Source organism: Myripristis murdjan, chromosome 10, assembly GCF_902150065.1.
Source record: "Myripristis murdjan chromosome 10, fMyrMur1.1, whole genome shotgun sequence".
NCBI lineage: Eukaryota > Metazoa > Chordata > Actinopteri > Holocentriformes > Holocentridae > Myripristis > Myripristis murdjan.
The window spans coordinates 11,665,662-11,682,525 of NC_043989.1; the positions used below are offsets into that span (position 1 = coordinate 11,665,662).

The 16,864-nt window shown below is 39.6% G+C and overlaps 1 protein-coding gene across 2 annotated transcripts in view; it reads left to right on the top strand.

The window, feature by feature from the left end:
* Window positions 1–16,864, top strand: part of LOC115366736 (ecto-NOX disulfide-thiol exchanger 2-like) — a 194,767-nt gene that overhangs the window by 92,390 nt on the left and 85,513 nt on the right. For both annotated transcript variants that reach the window (XM_030062321.1, XM_030062320.1), the window contains one exon: window positions 6,934–7,080. In XM_030062321.1, coding sequence (XP_029918181.1) covers window positions 6,934–7,080 — 147 coding nt within the window. The remainder of the gene's footprint in view (window positions 1–6,933; window positions 7,081–16,864) is intronic.

Here is a 16,864-nt window from a genome sequence, read left to right on the forward strand (position 1 = left end):
GTCTATTTGATGGGATAAATCTCTGAAGCTGAAACAGACTTTGTGGGCAGACAGCCCCGGTTCAGAAATGGAGTGGAAAGTGGAGTCGAAGACAAACAAATTTACTTATGAATTCAGTGATATGATAATGTTGTGTGTCACTGTCTGGCCCTTTGTCTTCCCCAGATGAATGAACACACTCATCTCTGTGGTTTTTTTGTATATTTTTCAGTGCTAGCAGATTAATGGTTCACTGCTAATGTCATGCTCCCATTTTGGCACATCCTTTCAAACAGCGCTGCACAGATGCACATATCCTCACGGTCTGTTCTGCCCCATTCATACCACACGGTTTATTCACTGTTGAGTGAGGGTAAGGACTATAGGAGCCTATTAGAATAATGTTACTATGAGGATCATTTTAGCACAGTGTGACCCAGTGCTTTAAGCAAAAATGAACTTTGGTGGAGGTTTGAGTTGTATAGTTACCTGAGCGTGATAAGTCCACATGGTGGTGAAATAACTTCATTAGTTGCTCCGTGCTCCCCTCAGCCGCTAACCCAGGATATTGTATTTCTATCTCTACAGTCATTTCCATAGTGTGGCAAAATAGGCCCCAAAATAACCCTTTTAGCACATAAACCAACAGCAAAACAGCATGTTATGTCAGTATTAAAAATTACAAGTCCAGGTACCAAATTTTTGAGGAAATTAAATGCCTCTTTTTTATTTATTTGAACTGGAAACTAGATCTTGCAGGTAGCATCTGCATGAAACTTCAGAAATAATTGTAATTACAAAAAATGTGTTCTGGGAACCTTGTTTTTTTGTACTAGCATAATCCACATGCTGTTCATTTATGTGCTAAAAGTATTATTTTTCTGCTGTTTTTCTATGCTGTGGAATAGAGAAATAGAAATACTGTAATTTTTCTTTCATTTCTCCAGTGGAGCATGGACGAACTATTGAGGAGATTTAACCACCATGTGGACTCAACCCGGCACTACCGAGGTTCAGTGTTGCTTTAAAGACACCACCTTAAAACTGAGAGGTCACAGGTTTGATCCCCATAACAGCCAATGCGTCCTCTAGCAAGACATTGAATCCCTATATGTGCATTTGTAAGGATAAGAGGGTCAGCTAAATGCTAACAAGCCTTTTAAGAGAAACAGAGGGACCCCAGAATGAAGAGAGACCCACTTGATTGGCATCAGATTGGTTTATTTGCACAGTAATTTAAACTGCGTGATACATTGTATGGTCTGAAGTTAGACTCTGACATTCCTCTCAGAGAAAACAAAACAAACAGCAGAGTTTCTCGCTCATAGCTACGCTGGTGTTTGTGTGTTGTGACAGACTTTGTTATCTCAGTGTTCCATGATTGGTGTAACTGACTTAGGCTGTTGTTTTCTGCTGTACAGCACAATTGAAATCACTGCCGCTCCACTGTGTGGTCTGAATCAATGCTGCTGAATGGAGACAGAACTGTTTTGGTTTAGATTCTTGTGGGACTCCTTGTGGGAGTCTGGGAGGCTTCCAGAAAAGAGATGGACATACTTTATGATGTTGATTTTTTTTTTTTTTTTTTTTTTACTTCTCATATGATTGCTTGTTTTTCTATCAGTTTTTACCACAGAATCGTGTGGATCTTGCAGCATCCACAAGCCATGTAAGACATGAATTTCATACCCTGTATACAAACTAAAATGCTTTTCAAGTATTGTGAGCATCAGTTTTCAAATTGCTCACTAATGCACCAGTGAGAAGATCTGTTAAAATGCCAACAAGCCATAGCACACAGCAACAGAGAGCCAGGATTTCTATTTTTTTTTAGGCCTGTATACTCAAACAGCGTGTGAATTTCTCTATCAAAGTACTACTGTTCCTTTCAGTCCGTCAGGTTTAAGATATATTATTACATACTTTCTTTAGACTTTGTCTTTTCCCTATTTTGCTATGGTCCCAGTTGGTGGCCTTTTCAGCTAACGTAGTTTTGCCGGTTGAGTGACTGTATTATTGACTTGTATTACTGATAGTGTGGGCTATCATATTCAGCACACATTACCCCACATTCTCCAGGGAAATCCATGCTATAGATGCATTAGTAGGTTTTAGGTCCAAGGCATTTAGATGAAGGCGATTTAATGACCCACTGACTCTCATAGTGTATCCTAATGGTTGTGTCTTTTCTTGGCTCACTCTACCATTAATGGGGCATCTTGTTAATGCATCTTTTATGTAAGCTGAACCTTGTTTCATTTATGATGTTTCTTCTGTCCTGCCCTCAAGCCGTATAACTTAATGTAGGTCACTTAGTTCAGCGTTTTCCCTTCCTTCATTTACCCCAGTGCCCTCGTGCCCAGAGCTTCCTGTCTCCACCCAGCCTCCTTGCACTTAGTTTCTGCCTGCCCTGGGGAGTGATTTTCACTGACATCTCCCTCCCTCTGGCCAGATGTTGGATCTGAAACACACCATCCATCAGGCTGCAGATCCGAGTTGCACAGCAAACACGGGCAATGACACAGCAAAGATATTCTCAATACACAAGTAGCTATACACACAGGCATGCTTGCAAACAGTTTCGCTTTTCACCCCAAAAGCGAGTATCACTGTTTTAATTCAACATATGTCACTCCTACAGGTCATAACAGTCCAATCGCTGTTTTTGAATACCAATATCTCCCTTTGAAAGCTCAAAACAATAGCACCAAGCTCCTGATGTGTGATGAAATAACAATGTGTGGCCAAGGGCAGTTCCACTTAGGCAGGAATGCTCAGTAGAATGCTTATTTGAACTATTAGTTGGAGTTGAATTGTATATTTTAGTGTATATTTTAGTATATTTCATTTTAGTGCTATCGAGACCCACATAAGGCATCCAAAAACAAAAAAGAAAAAAGTACTGAAGCTGTCAAAATCACCAATTTTACCTTTCTCCATGGAGCTCTACCTCATCAGTGTTCATCACCCATGAAAGAGTAGAGCAAATTTCCTCTTTCTTGTTTTCTGCTTTAGGGGATAATAGCAACTAACCAAACAATCCCAAGCAAGGTGGAGAATTAAAACCTAAGCCTCCAGGCAAATGCTAATACATTTAGGCTGTGTCTGGTGAGTTTTATCACTAAATCAGCCACTTTGCCAGCCCAAACCAGCCATCATTTTGAGGTCCTACTCTACTCTGAAATTCAGTGGGGTGGATAAACTTGTGGAATTTTGGGATGAACCCAGCCTCTGTGACCGGTAAACAAAAGAGTTCGTTGCTTGCCCTGACCTTAGGGTAAGGGGAAAACACACTTGGCTGCTGAAGTTCAGCAGTACTCCACGGTATCCTGGCCAGTTTGTCAAGGGAGCCGTGATCCCTTTGACTAAGTGACTGTCTTCTGTAAATGTAAGCTGTAAATGTTTAATGGTAACAGTAAAGTCGCCATTATACAGGCAGAGTAATGGTTGTATTTCTCACCACAGACTATTGATAGTCCAAGAACATGTTGAAAAACCTTCACAGATACATGATGATGGACAGAGTAGGGGCTGAATAAACGAATGTGTCCATCTGTGTGTGTGGTTATGTGTGGGTGTGTGAACCCAGCTGAGGATGTATTTAGACTGAGTCAGCAGAGAATAGACAGTCCCCTCGTTCTAAATCTAACAAATCTCCCACATCCAGGCTTAATGTATTTTCAGACCTTATTTCCCTGGATGAGTTGTCTGGATTTTAGACGAGACTGTTGCCTCAGCTCTGAGACAGTTTGTCCTCTGGTTATAGCCACATTGTTTATCCAGCATCTCTTCGCATGCAGGGAACCTTGATGACTGGGGCTGAATGAGTGCATCTAATTATCATGGAAATATGCTTACATAAAAATAGAATGTGTGTGTGTATGAGTGTGTGAGTGTGTGTGAGATAGAGACAGAGAGAGAATGTGTGTGTCCGCAAGTACTTAGTGATAAAACAGTGTTAATTATCGAGATTAAATTGGACTCAATTTTGAAATATCAGTTTAATAAGTTTTAGCAATCAAATCACTTTCATTTATGAAGCTCTTTAAAATGACACAGTTGCTGCACAGAGGCAGTGCATGATCATAGCAGAGCTCCTCTTAAGGAACTGAGTTGGAAAGTGGGCGGAGCGGTGGAAGTATCTAACCCATCTTTTTTTCCCAATTTGACTGTAACTGTTAACTGTAACTGCAATATTACTCCACATTGAATCACTGAGTCTTCTGGATACATAAACAATATTATTGGGTTTTACTATGGCCACTACTATGGCTGTTCTAACAATCTAATCGCATGGTCTGAGGAGCATCGCACAAGTGCATCTAGGGAGTCTTCAAGTCCATTTTTGCTATTTTAACAGCATAAAAAGGGTCCTTTTGCCAGGTGTATGGTTCACAAGGGTTGTACTTAGTCTCTTAATAAATCATAGGTGTGTTTTGGGACTAACATGCTATAAACCAATCAGAGTGCATTCCCTTTAAAAGCCAGGTGTGCTTGCACCTTGGAGGATTGCTATTATTGCTGTTATTTTTATTTATTTATTTATTTATTTATTTATTTATTTATTTAGATTAAGGTAAAATATGGGACAAGACATTGTTGTAAATGAAGTAGGTTTTTGAAGGTTTTTTTTTTTTGTACAGACCCCTGCAAAAATCAGACCATAATGTTAATAGCTTTTTTTTTTTTTCTGCAATGTGATTTTGTTAACCATTTCACTCAGCCCCAACACACACACATACACAAAGAGAGAGAGAGACACACACACAACAAATTCTCTAACAGTTGAACCCAAAAGTTAGAACCTGTCTTGTCAACACAGTACCACTCATACTATAGTTTAGTTACACTAGTTTTAACTTGACTTCACATAGCAGGAACTGAACCTATCACAACATCTCAGGTATAATAGTCCATCTGGTAACTTTTTTAGCATTGCTCATTTTTATTATTTCATTGTTTACTTTGCTGGCTGTCATTTTTGTGCTCTGTTCAGGTCTGAAAGGAAGAAGCAAAAAAGTGGAGGTGGTTATAGTTTTAAATAAAAATGCTTATAGTGTTGAAAAAGAAAACCTAAAGGCAATAATAATAATAATAAAGAAAGAAAGAAAGAAAGAAACAGAAAAAACATCCCTCTCATGGATCAAAATTAAACCATGGTAACATTTTCAGTCAGGTTGCACTGCAGTAGCCTACATGTGTTACTGTTTGCACTGTAGCACTATTATGTTTTTGTAAAAAGAAACTCGGCATCCTTCACATTGGAGAAATTAAAGATAGAATGTACTGCCTCACCTGGATAAAAAAAAAAAAATTCTTTCTTTCTTTCTTCCTTGATGGAATGGAATCAATGGAATCAACAAAGAGTGAAGACATAGTTGACACAGAAATCTATAAGCTCATTTGGCCTGGGCTTGTCTTATTAGGGAACAAGGAAATGCAGCAGCACACACCTCAATTCAACTCTTCCTCCTCTTAAATTGTATTTCATGTTGGCGTATAACAGTGTTCTGTATTTCTTAATGAAAGACATATTAAAAAAAATCCAGACAACATTGAAAACCCCTATATTGCAAATAATTAGGCAATAACATGGGTAAGCGCTATTTAAAAATAAGGCGAGATTGGATGATAAAGTTCTGAGCATCGTCTCAGTTTGATACTAATTGACAGGGTTTCTTGGGACTTCATATAGAGCCACAGACATGTAAGGGTTTCTGATCTCTTGTTCCACAGAGGAAAAACAAATCTGAGCACAAACAAGTGTCATGAATTTTTCATGAATGCAGACCCAGTTTCTCTAAGACCCTGCTCTGAATTGTAAACAGATACACAACTCTTAAGCTAAGGAGCAGAGAGGATTTGATACATTAGACAGGAAACACAAGTTAATTTGTTTATCATTTTCTGGGCTTCAGGCGCAATCTCCACATAATTTTTGTTTCCATTTATGGATACAAGTGTTCTTATTGTCTCATGACATGACTGTTGATTCTGTCATTGGAGGAGAACTGAAAGCAAAACAGAGATGTCAAAGAAAGCCCTGTCTTCATGGACTTGTTGTATAAATTTTCCCAACTACATATAAAAGATTGAATTTTACTCAGAGAATCAAGATCGGTGCTCAAATTAAAGTGGGTTTTTGCATTTGCTCATGTTTTTTTTTTTTTTTTTTTTTTTTTTTTTTTTAGATTTTGAGCACTAAAATCTGTGGATATATGTGTGTGTTGACTTTTTTCTGAAATTTGTGTTTGGATGTAAGATTCCATGAAGTGGCTAGTGGCAGACACCTATCAGCATTTCCACCTTAACACAGGGTTGACCTTAACATAGAAAGAAGAGCTACCTGTTTGTGTACCTGTGCATGCAAACCTATTTTTATGTCAGTGTAAAACTCTGTGTAAAATATAATGCATGCTTGTGTAAATCAGGCATTTCCTTCTCTGAGGTTAAGAAGTGTTCTGGACAGAAAAAAAACACCAGCTAAGAATAGATGTCCATCTGTCAATTGATGCAAGTACTTGCAAGTCCCAGGTTTCTTGTCTGTCCAAGGTTTTTCAACAAAGGCTTATTAGCCAGGCTGTCTGTAACATTGTATTTATCCATGAAAGTGTTTGTAAGAAAACTGCTCTTATGAATTTTAATGTAAGGATTTTGGATTTTCTCTTGAACTGGACCATATTAAACCCTCACCACTGTTCATCAGGGTTGCCAGTGTTGGAAGTCTTCACTGAACAGACTGTATTTACCAGTAGTGTGAATCTTCCAAGAACTGAACATGAGAATCACGATCTGCGACTTTGGCCTTGATTAATTTTGGTGCCATAGCACTGCATTACTGCATTCTCCTATTGCTTTCCCTTTTTGTTGTGAGCAGTCTTCTCCCTCTGGGCTTAGAGCCACTGCATGTCATCTACTAATGTGGTTTCCTGCTTTTTGCTGTCTGTCTGTCAGGACTCAACACTCTGCCCTTTGACCCAGCGACCAACAACGAGCCTCTCCAGTTCAACAGTTCCAGTGGGCCACTGGTGTCAGAGTGTCCTCCCCTGGACAACGCTGCTGAAAACAGCAAGAAGAGGAAGAGAGCCAGTCTCCCTCCAGGTACTGACCACAAGGACCTCAGTAGTATCACAAACCTGCCGCAGTATTCATCATCATCATCATCAAGGAGAACACTGAAGGAGAGACTCTCATTTACACTCTAGCCTAGATTACAACAAGACAACTTGTAGAAAGTAGAACAACAAGTTGGTTAGAAGAGGAAATGTTGGCAATAGAATAAAACAAGCATTCACAAACAAGCACTTACCTTCACATGCAAAACGATTTAAAATCATATTCTTAAATTCATATAGTGAGGGTAAAAGATCAGTTTTCGAAGTAGAGTTAAGAAAGTTCCTTATATGAGGCGCACAGACTCTAAAAGCTGTTTTGCCCAGCTTTATGGCACACGGAGGTGAAGGAATTCCTGAGAGCGTGTTTGGTAAAGACCAGAGTTCCTTTGTAGCAGTGAACTAATATAGGGAGGTGATCTATGAATAAGGGCTTTAAAAATAAAGGTGTGCAAGTGCATGTGGAGAGCAAAGGCCAACCTGCTTTTTCCCATGATGCATACAATACTGCTGCCGTGGACTATGCATGGCAAATTCAGGTCAATCCTCCCCTCACCCACTCATGGATGTTTAGTAGTTGATGTGTGTTTGGAAAAAAAAATCAAAGAATTTCTTAGTTACGCTAACATTGTTGGTGTGAAGCAGCATTATGAGTTCAGTTTTTTTTTTTTTTTTTTAAGAAAATCCTTGTGTGAGGGGATGGTAGAGAAGGGAGGAAAACTACAACCACACGTGAATGGTGGGGCACAGTGAATACAACTCTATACAAATTGATCGTGTTCAGGTGAACTGCCTTGCGCTAGACCGTAGCAGTGGTGGGAAATTTTCCAGAGCATCAGCGAGCAGAAGAAGCTCACTCATGGATGTTTAATAACATGAATTCACAGTACGTGCTGTGGGTCTGCTTGCTTCTGTGCTTCATATAAGGTGCAGCAGTGGGTGTCATAGCTATCCCTTGTGATAAATCGAAGGGCAGAATGATATATCAAGGTGCTTTAAAGTAGTGACATCTGCATGCCTATAGATAATATCACTGTAATCCAGGACTGAAAGAAAACTGCTTCCACAGTTCTCTTTCTACAGGTTTTAGTGAAGCAAACCTTGTTCCTGTACAGACAAAAAGTGTCATCTTCAAGCTTTTGATTGACTTATCAATTCCTCCTGCAGGGCATTGAATGAAAGCTGAAGATTGTCAATAGCTGTTTGTACATAACGAGAAGAGCAGTATAAAATTGTCGCCAGCAATGATTTAAAAAAAAAAAAAAAAAGAAAAAAAAAAGCAGACATAATACCATTGATATGAATAGCACAATGTTGGTTTTCATCCAGAGCACAGACTAAAGATATGTCATCAATGACCAGTGAGGCAGCAGAATAGTGCTGCGCTTTGGTCTAAAGCCAAAGATGGGTGCTCAGCACAGAATGCAAAGACAGTAAAAATGAATTTGGTCATTGACTAAAGATCCTGGAGGTTTTTTGTTTTGTTTTGTTTTTTTTTTTTTTTTTCATTCATTCATTTTCTGAGCTGCTTATCCTCGCAAGGGTCATGGGGGGTGCTGGAGCCTATCCCAGTGCTCATTGGGCAGAAGGCAGGGGAAACACCCTGGACTGCTCACCAGTCCATCACAGGCAAACAAGCACCCAGGGGCAATTTAGTATCTCCAATTCACCTATCTTGCTTGTCTTTGGACTGTGGGAGAAAACTGCAGCTCCCAGTGGAAACCCACGCAGACACGGGGAGAACACACAAACTCCATACAGAAAGGACCCTGGCTGGCCAGCTGGGAATCGAACCTAGGACCTCCTTGCTGTGAGGCGACAGTGCTAACAACTGCACCCCCATGCACCCCCAAGAGCCTGGAGATTTTTTGTTTTGCCAGAGTAATTTGGAAATAGGATGATAGTGACATCAGAATGGCTTACTCCTTTGTGTAATGGAAGAACATGCCTTCCAAACATTAGGAATAATACGAAACAAAATGTGACAAAATGGAAAAAATGAAAATACATGGTACCTGTCTCTAGATTAAAGGAGTGGAAATTTGAAAAAATGGATTCAGGCCATCTTCACCGGTTTATTTCTTTGCATCAATGGATAGTAGGGTCTTCAAGGTAGTTTTATCAGTCAGAGTGTGAAGAGAAAAAGCAGGGAAATCAACTGTTCATTGAGAATCTACATTAGCAAAGGTGGCAGGTGAAAGAGTACCTGTCCATTTAAGAGTTGTGAAAAATAGAATGAAATGAATACCGAGCAGCTACAAAGTGATTGCTTAAGGCTTTACATATTTCATCTTTCTCATAATATAGTTTTCCAGTTTAATGTGCAAGAGCACCAAGATAGGTGATTTATTTCTGGAGGATTTTACCACCCTCCAGAATTTTGCTGGATTTGCCTGAGTATTAGAAATACAATTCAGATAGTAATGCAATTTAGCATGTCTGAGGAAGTGCATTTATTCCTAAATTGTCTGAAACTTAAATCTGGTCCTAAATCTACACCATTCTGCCCTAAGCCATGTCAAATGCTAAATTTAAGTGTCTGTAACACTAAATACAGAATGTTTCCCTTTGCTCACAAGAGCTTAGATACAACAGCTGGATTTCCTACCTGGAGTTTCCTTTTCCCCTTCCTCTAAATAACCTCAAATAACTGTGATGGGAATTGTTGCATAATCCTATTATTTGGAGGCACTACGAAAAAAGTAGCTTAGTTCAGTCTTTGTTGTTTTTTCGATTAGCTTACCATGTCCTGAGGCTCTTGTTGTCTGGGCTGTTTGGAGGTCAGGCAGCTGAAAGCAGGAAACTGCTCAGCTGAGATTGCGTGTCTGCCTGTCTGTTACCATGCCAGCAGCACCTGCCAGTCAGAAGTCTTGCATGCCTTCAGCTTTATCACACACTCTGACCTGTCACAAGAGTGACGTTTTGAGCGAAATTTGTATGTGCATGTGTATATGTGTGTGTTAATCGGCAGTAATGTGTCAAATTAAAGAAGCACTTTCTAATTAATTACATTACTAGCAACAGACAGATGAAGGCCCGTAAAACAGAGAGGTGTTGTTCAATGTTCTCTGCTGTCTTGGTGATGCTAATTGGTCTGGATTAGTATTCTGTATTAATGAAGCACTAATTGACCATCTTTCATCTTTCTTCACAACTTCACTTGGACAAGTCAAAGTCTTGATAAGGAGTATGAATCAGTTTTGATTCACTGTCCATGTAGTCTTGTAATTAGATAATGCATCATGAGTGATGTTAAAGCAGAAAGGCAAGTTGTGTCCACATAACTGAGTTGCTTGACTGTTGTATGTTGAAAACAGCACATCATTTTTAACTGTAAATAACAAGCATCGTTGCATCATTGAGGGAACATTTAACTTTGGCAGTTTTCCTGTAATAACATTAGCCTGCTTATAGTTGCCTCTTAATGGAGAGCTTAAATAAACAGTGTAGGAATTACATTAAGAAGTTCTTTTTTTCTTCTGTTGCACATAGTAGTTTTTTAGCCCACTGGCTTAAGAAACCACTCCGATTCAGTATGTCCAAGGTTCATACTGCCGTTATTTTAATTATCTTAGCGCATTTCTGTGGACATTGCAATCCTTGAGGGAAAAAACACAACAACTTGATAGTGGTAAAGCTGTAGAACGGATAGCATCACTCTGCTGAAGTGTGATGTCTCAGTGACAGAGCTGTCAGTTTTACTGAAAACTGTATACACACCAGCTTGTCATTGTAGGAAATGTGTTCAGATGTATTCAGAACACCGTCTACCCACAATCATTGATGGATTTTTCTAATGTTCTTATGTTCTTGACACCCAGGTTGGTGGTTCCATTAAGCTACACAACCTGATTTTGCCCTACAGTGTCCCTGATATGATGAGATATCACGGTTTGTGTTAAATTGTTTAGACTTGAACACTAACAAATAAGATTCAGTGAGGTGAGATTAAAACAAAATGTTAAAATGATACTTTAGACTCACATAAATTTCTAAAGTGAAATTAAACTATTCCTCATTTTGCTGAGGACCCCTGGAAGCCCCAAAAGGAGCCATGGGGGTCCCTTGACCCCACTTTGAAAACCACTAATTTAATGCATAAAAAAACTAGCAGGCCACAGGTAACAAGACTCAAGAGTCGCCTGTGTGGTGAGACAAGGGGTATGTGCAAACTACCTCCTAATGCAGCCTATGAATCAGTAAGATCATAGCAGTATGAATTGTGTTACAGATCTCATCAAAGTATGATGGAAACCACTGTTCTAATTAAATTGTACCATAGAAGCATACATTTTCAGTGATGTATTTTCACTTTTCACGTTCCCCACTACATCAGGGCTGTGTACACCAGAGAAAAGAACTGATGGCTGAGTTTGTTTCTTATTGTATACAAATTGTGATGTTATGAAAGCCTGGTATCCTACAGTCGTAATGTCATTAGCAAAAGACCAAATCACATTGTCAATCGAGTCATGCAGATGTTTCTCTGTTGCTGACAGAAACAGAGAATACTGAGTCTGTTCTCACATCATCACATTTACACCCTGGTTGGAGAAGCAAATTTATTGTGAACCTGAAAAAATTTGACAGCAGTTGTTTACAGTGGTCTCCATGAATAGCATTATATTTGTGGATGTGCTCACATGAAAGCCTTCTGAGTTGAAGTTCAAGTTTATTTAAAGTCCAACATCACTGTTAACTGTCTTAAAGGGATTTATATGCCCAAAGGTTTACAATAAACGCAACAAGGCAGTACCCGACTTAACTCCCAACCCCGACCAAAAAAAAAAAAAAAAAAAAAAATCAATAAAAATAAATCAATAAAATCTAGCTGTAACATGGGAAAAGGAAGAAATCTTGAGAAGGACCACAGACAGAGGAGACCCCTTCATGGCCAGGTGGGCGGCAATAGGTGGTGACCCAGTGACCAAATTAAAAACAATAGTGATAATGCGAAAAAAAAAAAAAAAGGCACACTAGCAGACAAAATTAGACAACAAAAGCAGCAGGGGGCCTCGACTGAGGCAGGCAACAAGCCACAGCAGCACAGGACGGTAATCAGCCACAGAGCCACCTCAACAGCCATGGCAGGGGGGGGGTGACGATGACAGGGAGGAAGGAAGGGGGGCTGTGGACACCTGGGAAGGAGACAGCCACACTCACACAAGGCGTGCGTACTCAAGCAAATGAAATGCACACACAATACACACACCGTCAGAAAGCCTGAACATCAAAGCGCTTGCAGTGCACAAATATAGTCAGTCTGACTGGAGAAAACACATTTTCTCTCTGCATCTTGGACACCGCAAGAAATAGCATTGCCCCTCGCTGCCATTCTGTCCTCAGCCATTTACATCAGGCCTAGTGACCAGGTCTGGGTAATTCCTTCCTAATTCATTTATTTATTAATGTAAGAATCTTTTAACATGAGGGTATTCTGAGGCTTGCAGTGGTGCTTCATTCATTCTCGTTATTTCTGACAAAATCCTGCCGTGATTAAAAAAAAAAAAAGAAAACACATCTCACCAGCAGAGGGAGAATTTAGGCTCTAAATCAGAATGGCTGTGTCAGCTTTGCCTTTAAGAATTAATAATAAATAATGAACAATAAACATTTCTCAAAGCTGGTCTGGTATGTGGTGGGTGTTAATAATGCTAGCATGGATAAGCTAAAAGATAAATGACAATAGTATGTTACATTTTGCAGTCCTAAAACTCAGACGCCAGTCAGCTTTTTTTTGCATTCAGTGGGTTCTCTGGCCCAATTCCTAATGTCAATGTTTAACCCAAACCAAAGAAAGTTAAAAGTTTTGTTCTGCGAGATAAATTACACTTGTTATCATCTCAACTGCATTTAAAGCTGTTATGTGCTTTTAAAGTTACGAACAAGTTGGTACAGTTAAACTACACAAATGCATCATCACCACAACATCCTGTGCTATAGAAAGTCTGGTGCTGCAGCTTTGGTAGCTTAACGTCAGAAAAGTCATGAGCTGATGCCATGCGTTGTTTAAAATTCAAATATTTCCAACCTTGTAATCTTCTCATCCTTCTATTTCCGCTTTAAAGAACTACAGGCAGCTTTTGCAATTTTCTCCACACAAAATACCTCCATTTACATCTGACAGATGGCCTGTCGGATGTTGGTAGCCAGGTGTGAATGTCTCTCTGTGTCTACCTCCAGCTAGCAATTCAACAACTAAACGGGAACTTACTGTGTTTCTGCTGATCAAACGAGTTAGATCAGAACTAATCTCACACATATAATTACTGACAAACCTTTAGAACAATAAGATTAAAGACAAAGAAGAGCTTAAGTGCAGTTGATGCATGTGGGTACTTAGCACTCAAAAACCTCCAACAGTGTGTGTGTTGACAGTGAATTTGTAGAAGTACAGCAAAGAGGAGACAAGTTTGTGCCCAAGCTCTTGTCAGGAGGATTTAGTGAACTAACATCATTACATACAGCATGTATTTTAGCATTTAGAAAATCATTATGACACTGTTTGTTATATTTTATATTGTGTGATATTTGAGGGATTGAGGGAGTGTAATGCTTAATTCAGCGGCTTCCGCTTCCCACCAGCCACAGCAGAATCATGGTAGATAGAGAACATGCAACTTGCCGTGTCAGAGGCTGATCATACTGACGATGATGACGATCAAACAGTTGAACTCTGCAGTGTGCCTTCGTCAGTGTAATTAGTCTTCTTTAGTACTGGAAGATAAATTAGTATTCTCTCAGCCTGCCATGACTCTGATGTCTGGTATCAGCTGCTTGCTAGCTTGAAGCCAGACCCTGAAGGAACAACGGTTAAATGATGGGGGTCTAGAGCATCTGGCCCTGTGGCTTTACTAGCTCACAGGGTCTGATGTTGTCTGGCTCCTGGCTGATAGTTTGCCTACAGTCTCAGTCAGATCCTCCAGCTCTCTGAGGAGGCTTGATGAACCGTCGACTCATGAGATGTGTTGGTTTGGTGTTCCTCAAGAGCACTAATGGATAGATTTGCTTTGTTACATATGGCTTTACACTTGGTAATCCATCGCACATGTACACAAGCACATAACCTTTCTGAAACATTACACATACATTTTTTTTTTTACTCTTATAAAATGAGAATCTAAGAGGGCAGCAAAACACCAACTGTTGCTTGATGTTTGCCACGAGGGATTCATCAGACTCCAGACTTGGTGACACCGTGTTTACAAATCATTCATCAGCAGTCAAGGGCTTTAAACCACCGTTATTCCAAGATGACATAAAAGACAACATGATGCATAACTAAGAATACTCCTCCGCCTGTAAGCAGCTGGAGAAACGTTTAAAATTGGTTTGATACTGCGTACGCTCTGTCACAAAATGAAACTGTCCTCCACTCCAAAGTTGATTCCAGTGCAATTAAGTTAATATTTCTGTTCATTTGACTCTGTGACAAGCCCAAGCTAAATTAAGCTCATTAGAAATCATGCCCACTCAACAGCCAGTAAAAGATTTCCATCTCGTTGTGACCCATTTACCCAAGGCGTTAAAGAAATACAGAGTGCAGTTAATGCTATGTCTCTCTGTTTTGAGGAGACACTTTTTTTATTTCAGCATTCTATCATGTTGTCTTTTTCAATTACTCTGAGGTTTGTTTATATTTGTTTCTTCCAATATTAGAGATAATACATTGTCCCACCTTCTCTGTCATGTCTGCTCGTTTTTTCTTCTTTTTTTACTTTTTATTTTTCTGCTTTATTTTTCCTGTGTGTGTGTGTGTGTGTGTGTGTGTGTGTGTGTGTGTGTGTGTGTGTGTGTGTGTGTGTGTGTGTTGTTTGTGTGTGTGTGTGTGTGTGTGTGTGTGTGTGTGTGTGTGTGTGTGTGTGTGTGTGTTTATGTGTGAGTGTGCATGTTGTTTTAAACACTCCATAATAAGAGTAGCCTTAAGGCAGGAGACACACTGAATGGATTTTCCTTATTCTGTTTTATCAGTTTTACAACACAGCCAGTGATGGCCTTCTCTCCTCTCTTCACTCCTGCTGCCTTTAAGCTGCAGGAGGTGACGAGAATGAGTTGTTAAAATGCTGTCAGTTTGTTGCTAGAGGAGGATTTTGCCTTTTATCGGATGAATACAAATGTCCAGCTTTGCAAGGAGGCATCTAATAGTGCCCACATGGGCTGGATTTTATCATCTTGTTTTCCACCGGATTTTCCTTTCAGAACACAAAACTATGATTACTGCACTCCCAAATGAACAACCACGTCCCTTCACTGTATAAGTCAATAAGTGAACAATGATTTTCTCTGTCCAGCCACGGTAGTGATGATCAGCAGTCCTGCTTAAAGGGGTACACCAGCCTTTTGAAAGTTTGGCCCTTTGGTCTGTTCACCCAATATGTGACAAGAGGGTTGACACCAAAATCACCTCTACTTTACTGTATTAGTTTTCATTCTGTGGTGCACAGATGCATAGCTTTTAAAAACAAAATCTCAATTTTTATCAATCGTGAAGTCCATTATGCATCAGCAGTGCAAGAAAACACCTAATTGGTTGTCTGTTGCCTACAAGTTCTCCAATCTTGTGGGGAAAGAAATCTGCGGTTGAAAGGTGTTCATCTCAAATTTTGTGTCTACTTTACCATTTCCCAGAACAGGCCTGACGTGTTTACATACATGTAACTAAAAGTAACACACAGTCCAACCTGCAAGCTATGAGAGGTTTTCATTCTCGTTTTTAAAATAACTCTGGTCGTGTGTGATTAAAGCTACCCAGTGTTGCTTTTGACCTTTTATGGCTCTATAGTTCCCAGTAGGAAAGCCAGGTCCCCATTATTTTGTGTAATGCCATGAGCATGGGGACGATGACAGTTATTCACACATCAGTGTAAACAACGTGACTTAATAATTAACATTTTTCCAAAATAAAACTTAACAAATGTCTTTTGAGGTAGGACATGCATTCACCATGTTTATTAGGCCTCAAGGACATGCACAGTGTGTTTCGGTGAGAATAGTAAATAAAGAGTGTTCACAAGGAAAAAAAAAACATTGGGTACCTTTACAATACTGCATACTAAAGTGTTAGCATGTGCAGCAAACAGTTATCTAATAGACAGTTGATTTTAGTGCTGACTATCTGATGTTAGGTAAGGTGACTAATGAGCCACACTAAAAGTTGGCGTATGCCTTTTATTCTGTATGATAGCAGATGGTGAAAACGTCAAGCTATTGTGTGATATGCAGCCTGGATATGAAGGATAGAAAGAAGAATCACCTACATAAGACAAAAAATATTTTATTGACAAGGTTAAACCATGTTCTCACGGTGATAGAAAAAGAAAGAGCCTAGAATTAGAATCTGACCTTGCGCTGTTGTCTTCAGGTCCTGTTGCACAGAAAGGGAAGGGAAAAAAGTAGATGCATATAAATATATCTATAAAAGCCTTTATTATGATGTCAGATATATGCTAAAAACAACCAACAGGCTTCGACCACATTGTCTTCCTCGGAGTTATTATATTCTCATGTACTTGAGTGTGGGAGGTGAACCCTCCAACCTGCAAACACCTCTTCTCTGAACAACTCCTCTCTGTCTCTTCCTTACTCTAGCACAACTGCATTAAAACATTTGGTAGGAAATATTTTCACCTGAATGCCTGGAGTTGTCTTTGGATAACGGCCTTGTCTATCAAGAGGGCTGTTTTGTGGGTAACTGATTGACAAGAGGGGGGTGAAATAAAGGAGAAAAAAGCACAGTAGCACAAGGCTGGTACACCACTAAATGAAATGTGCCA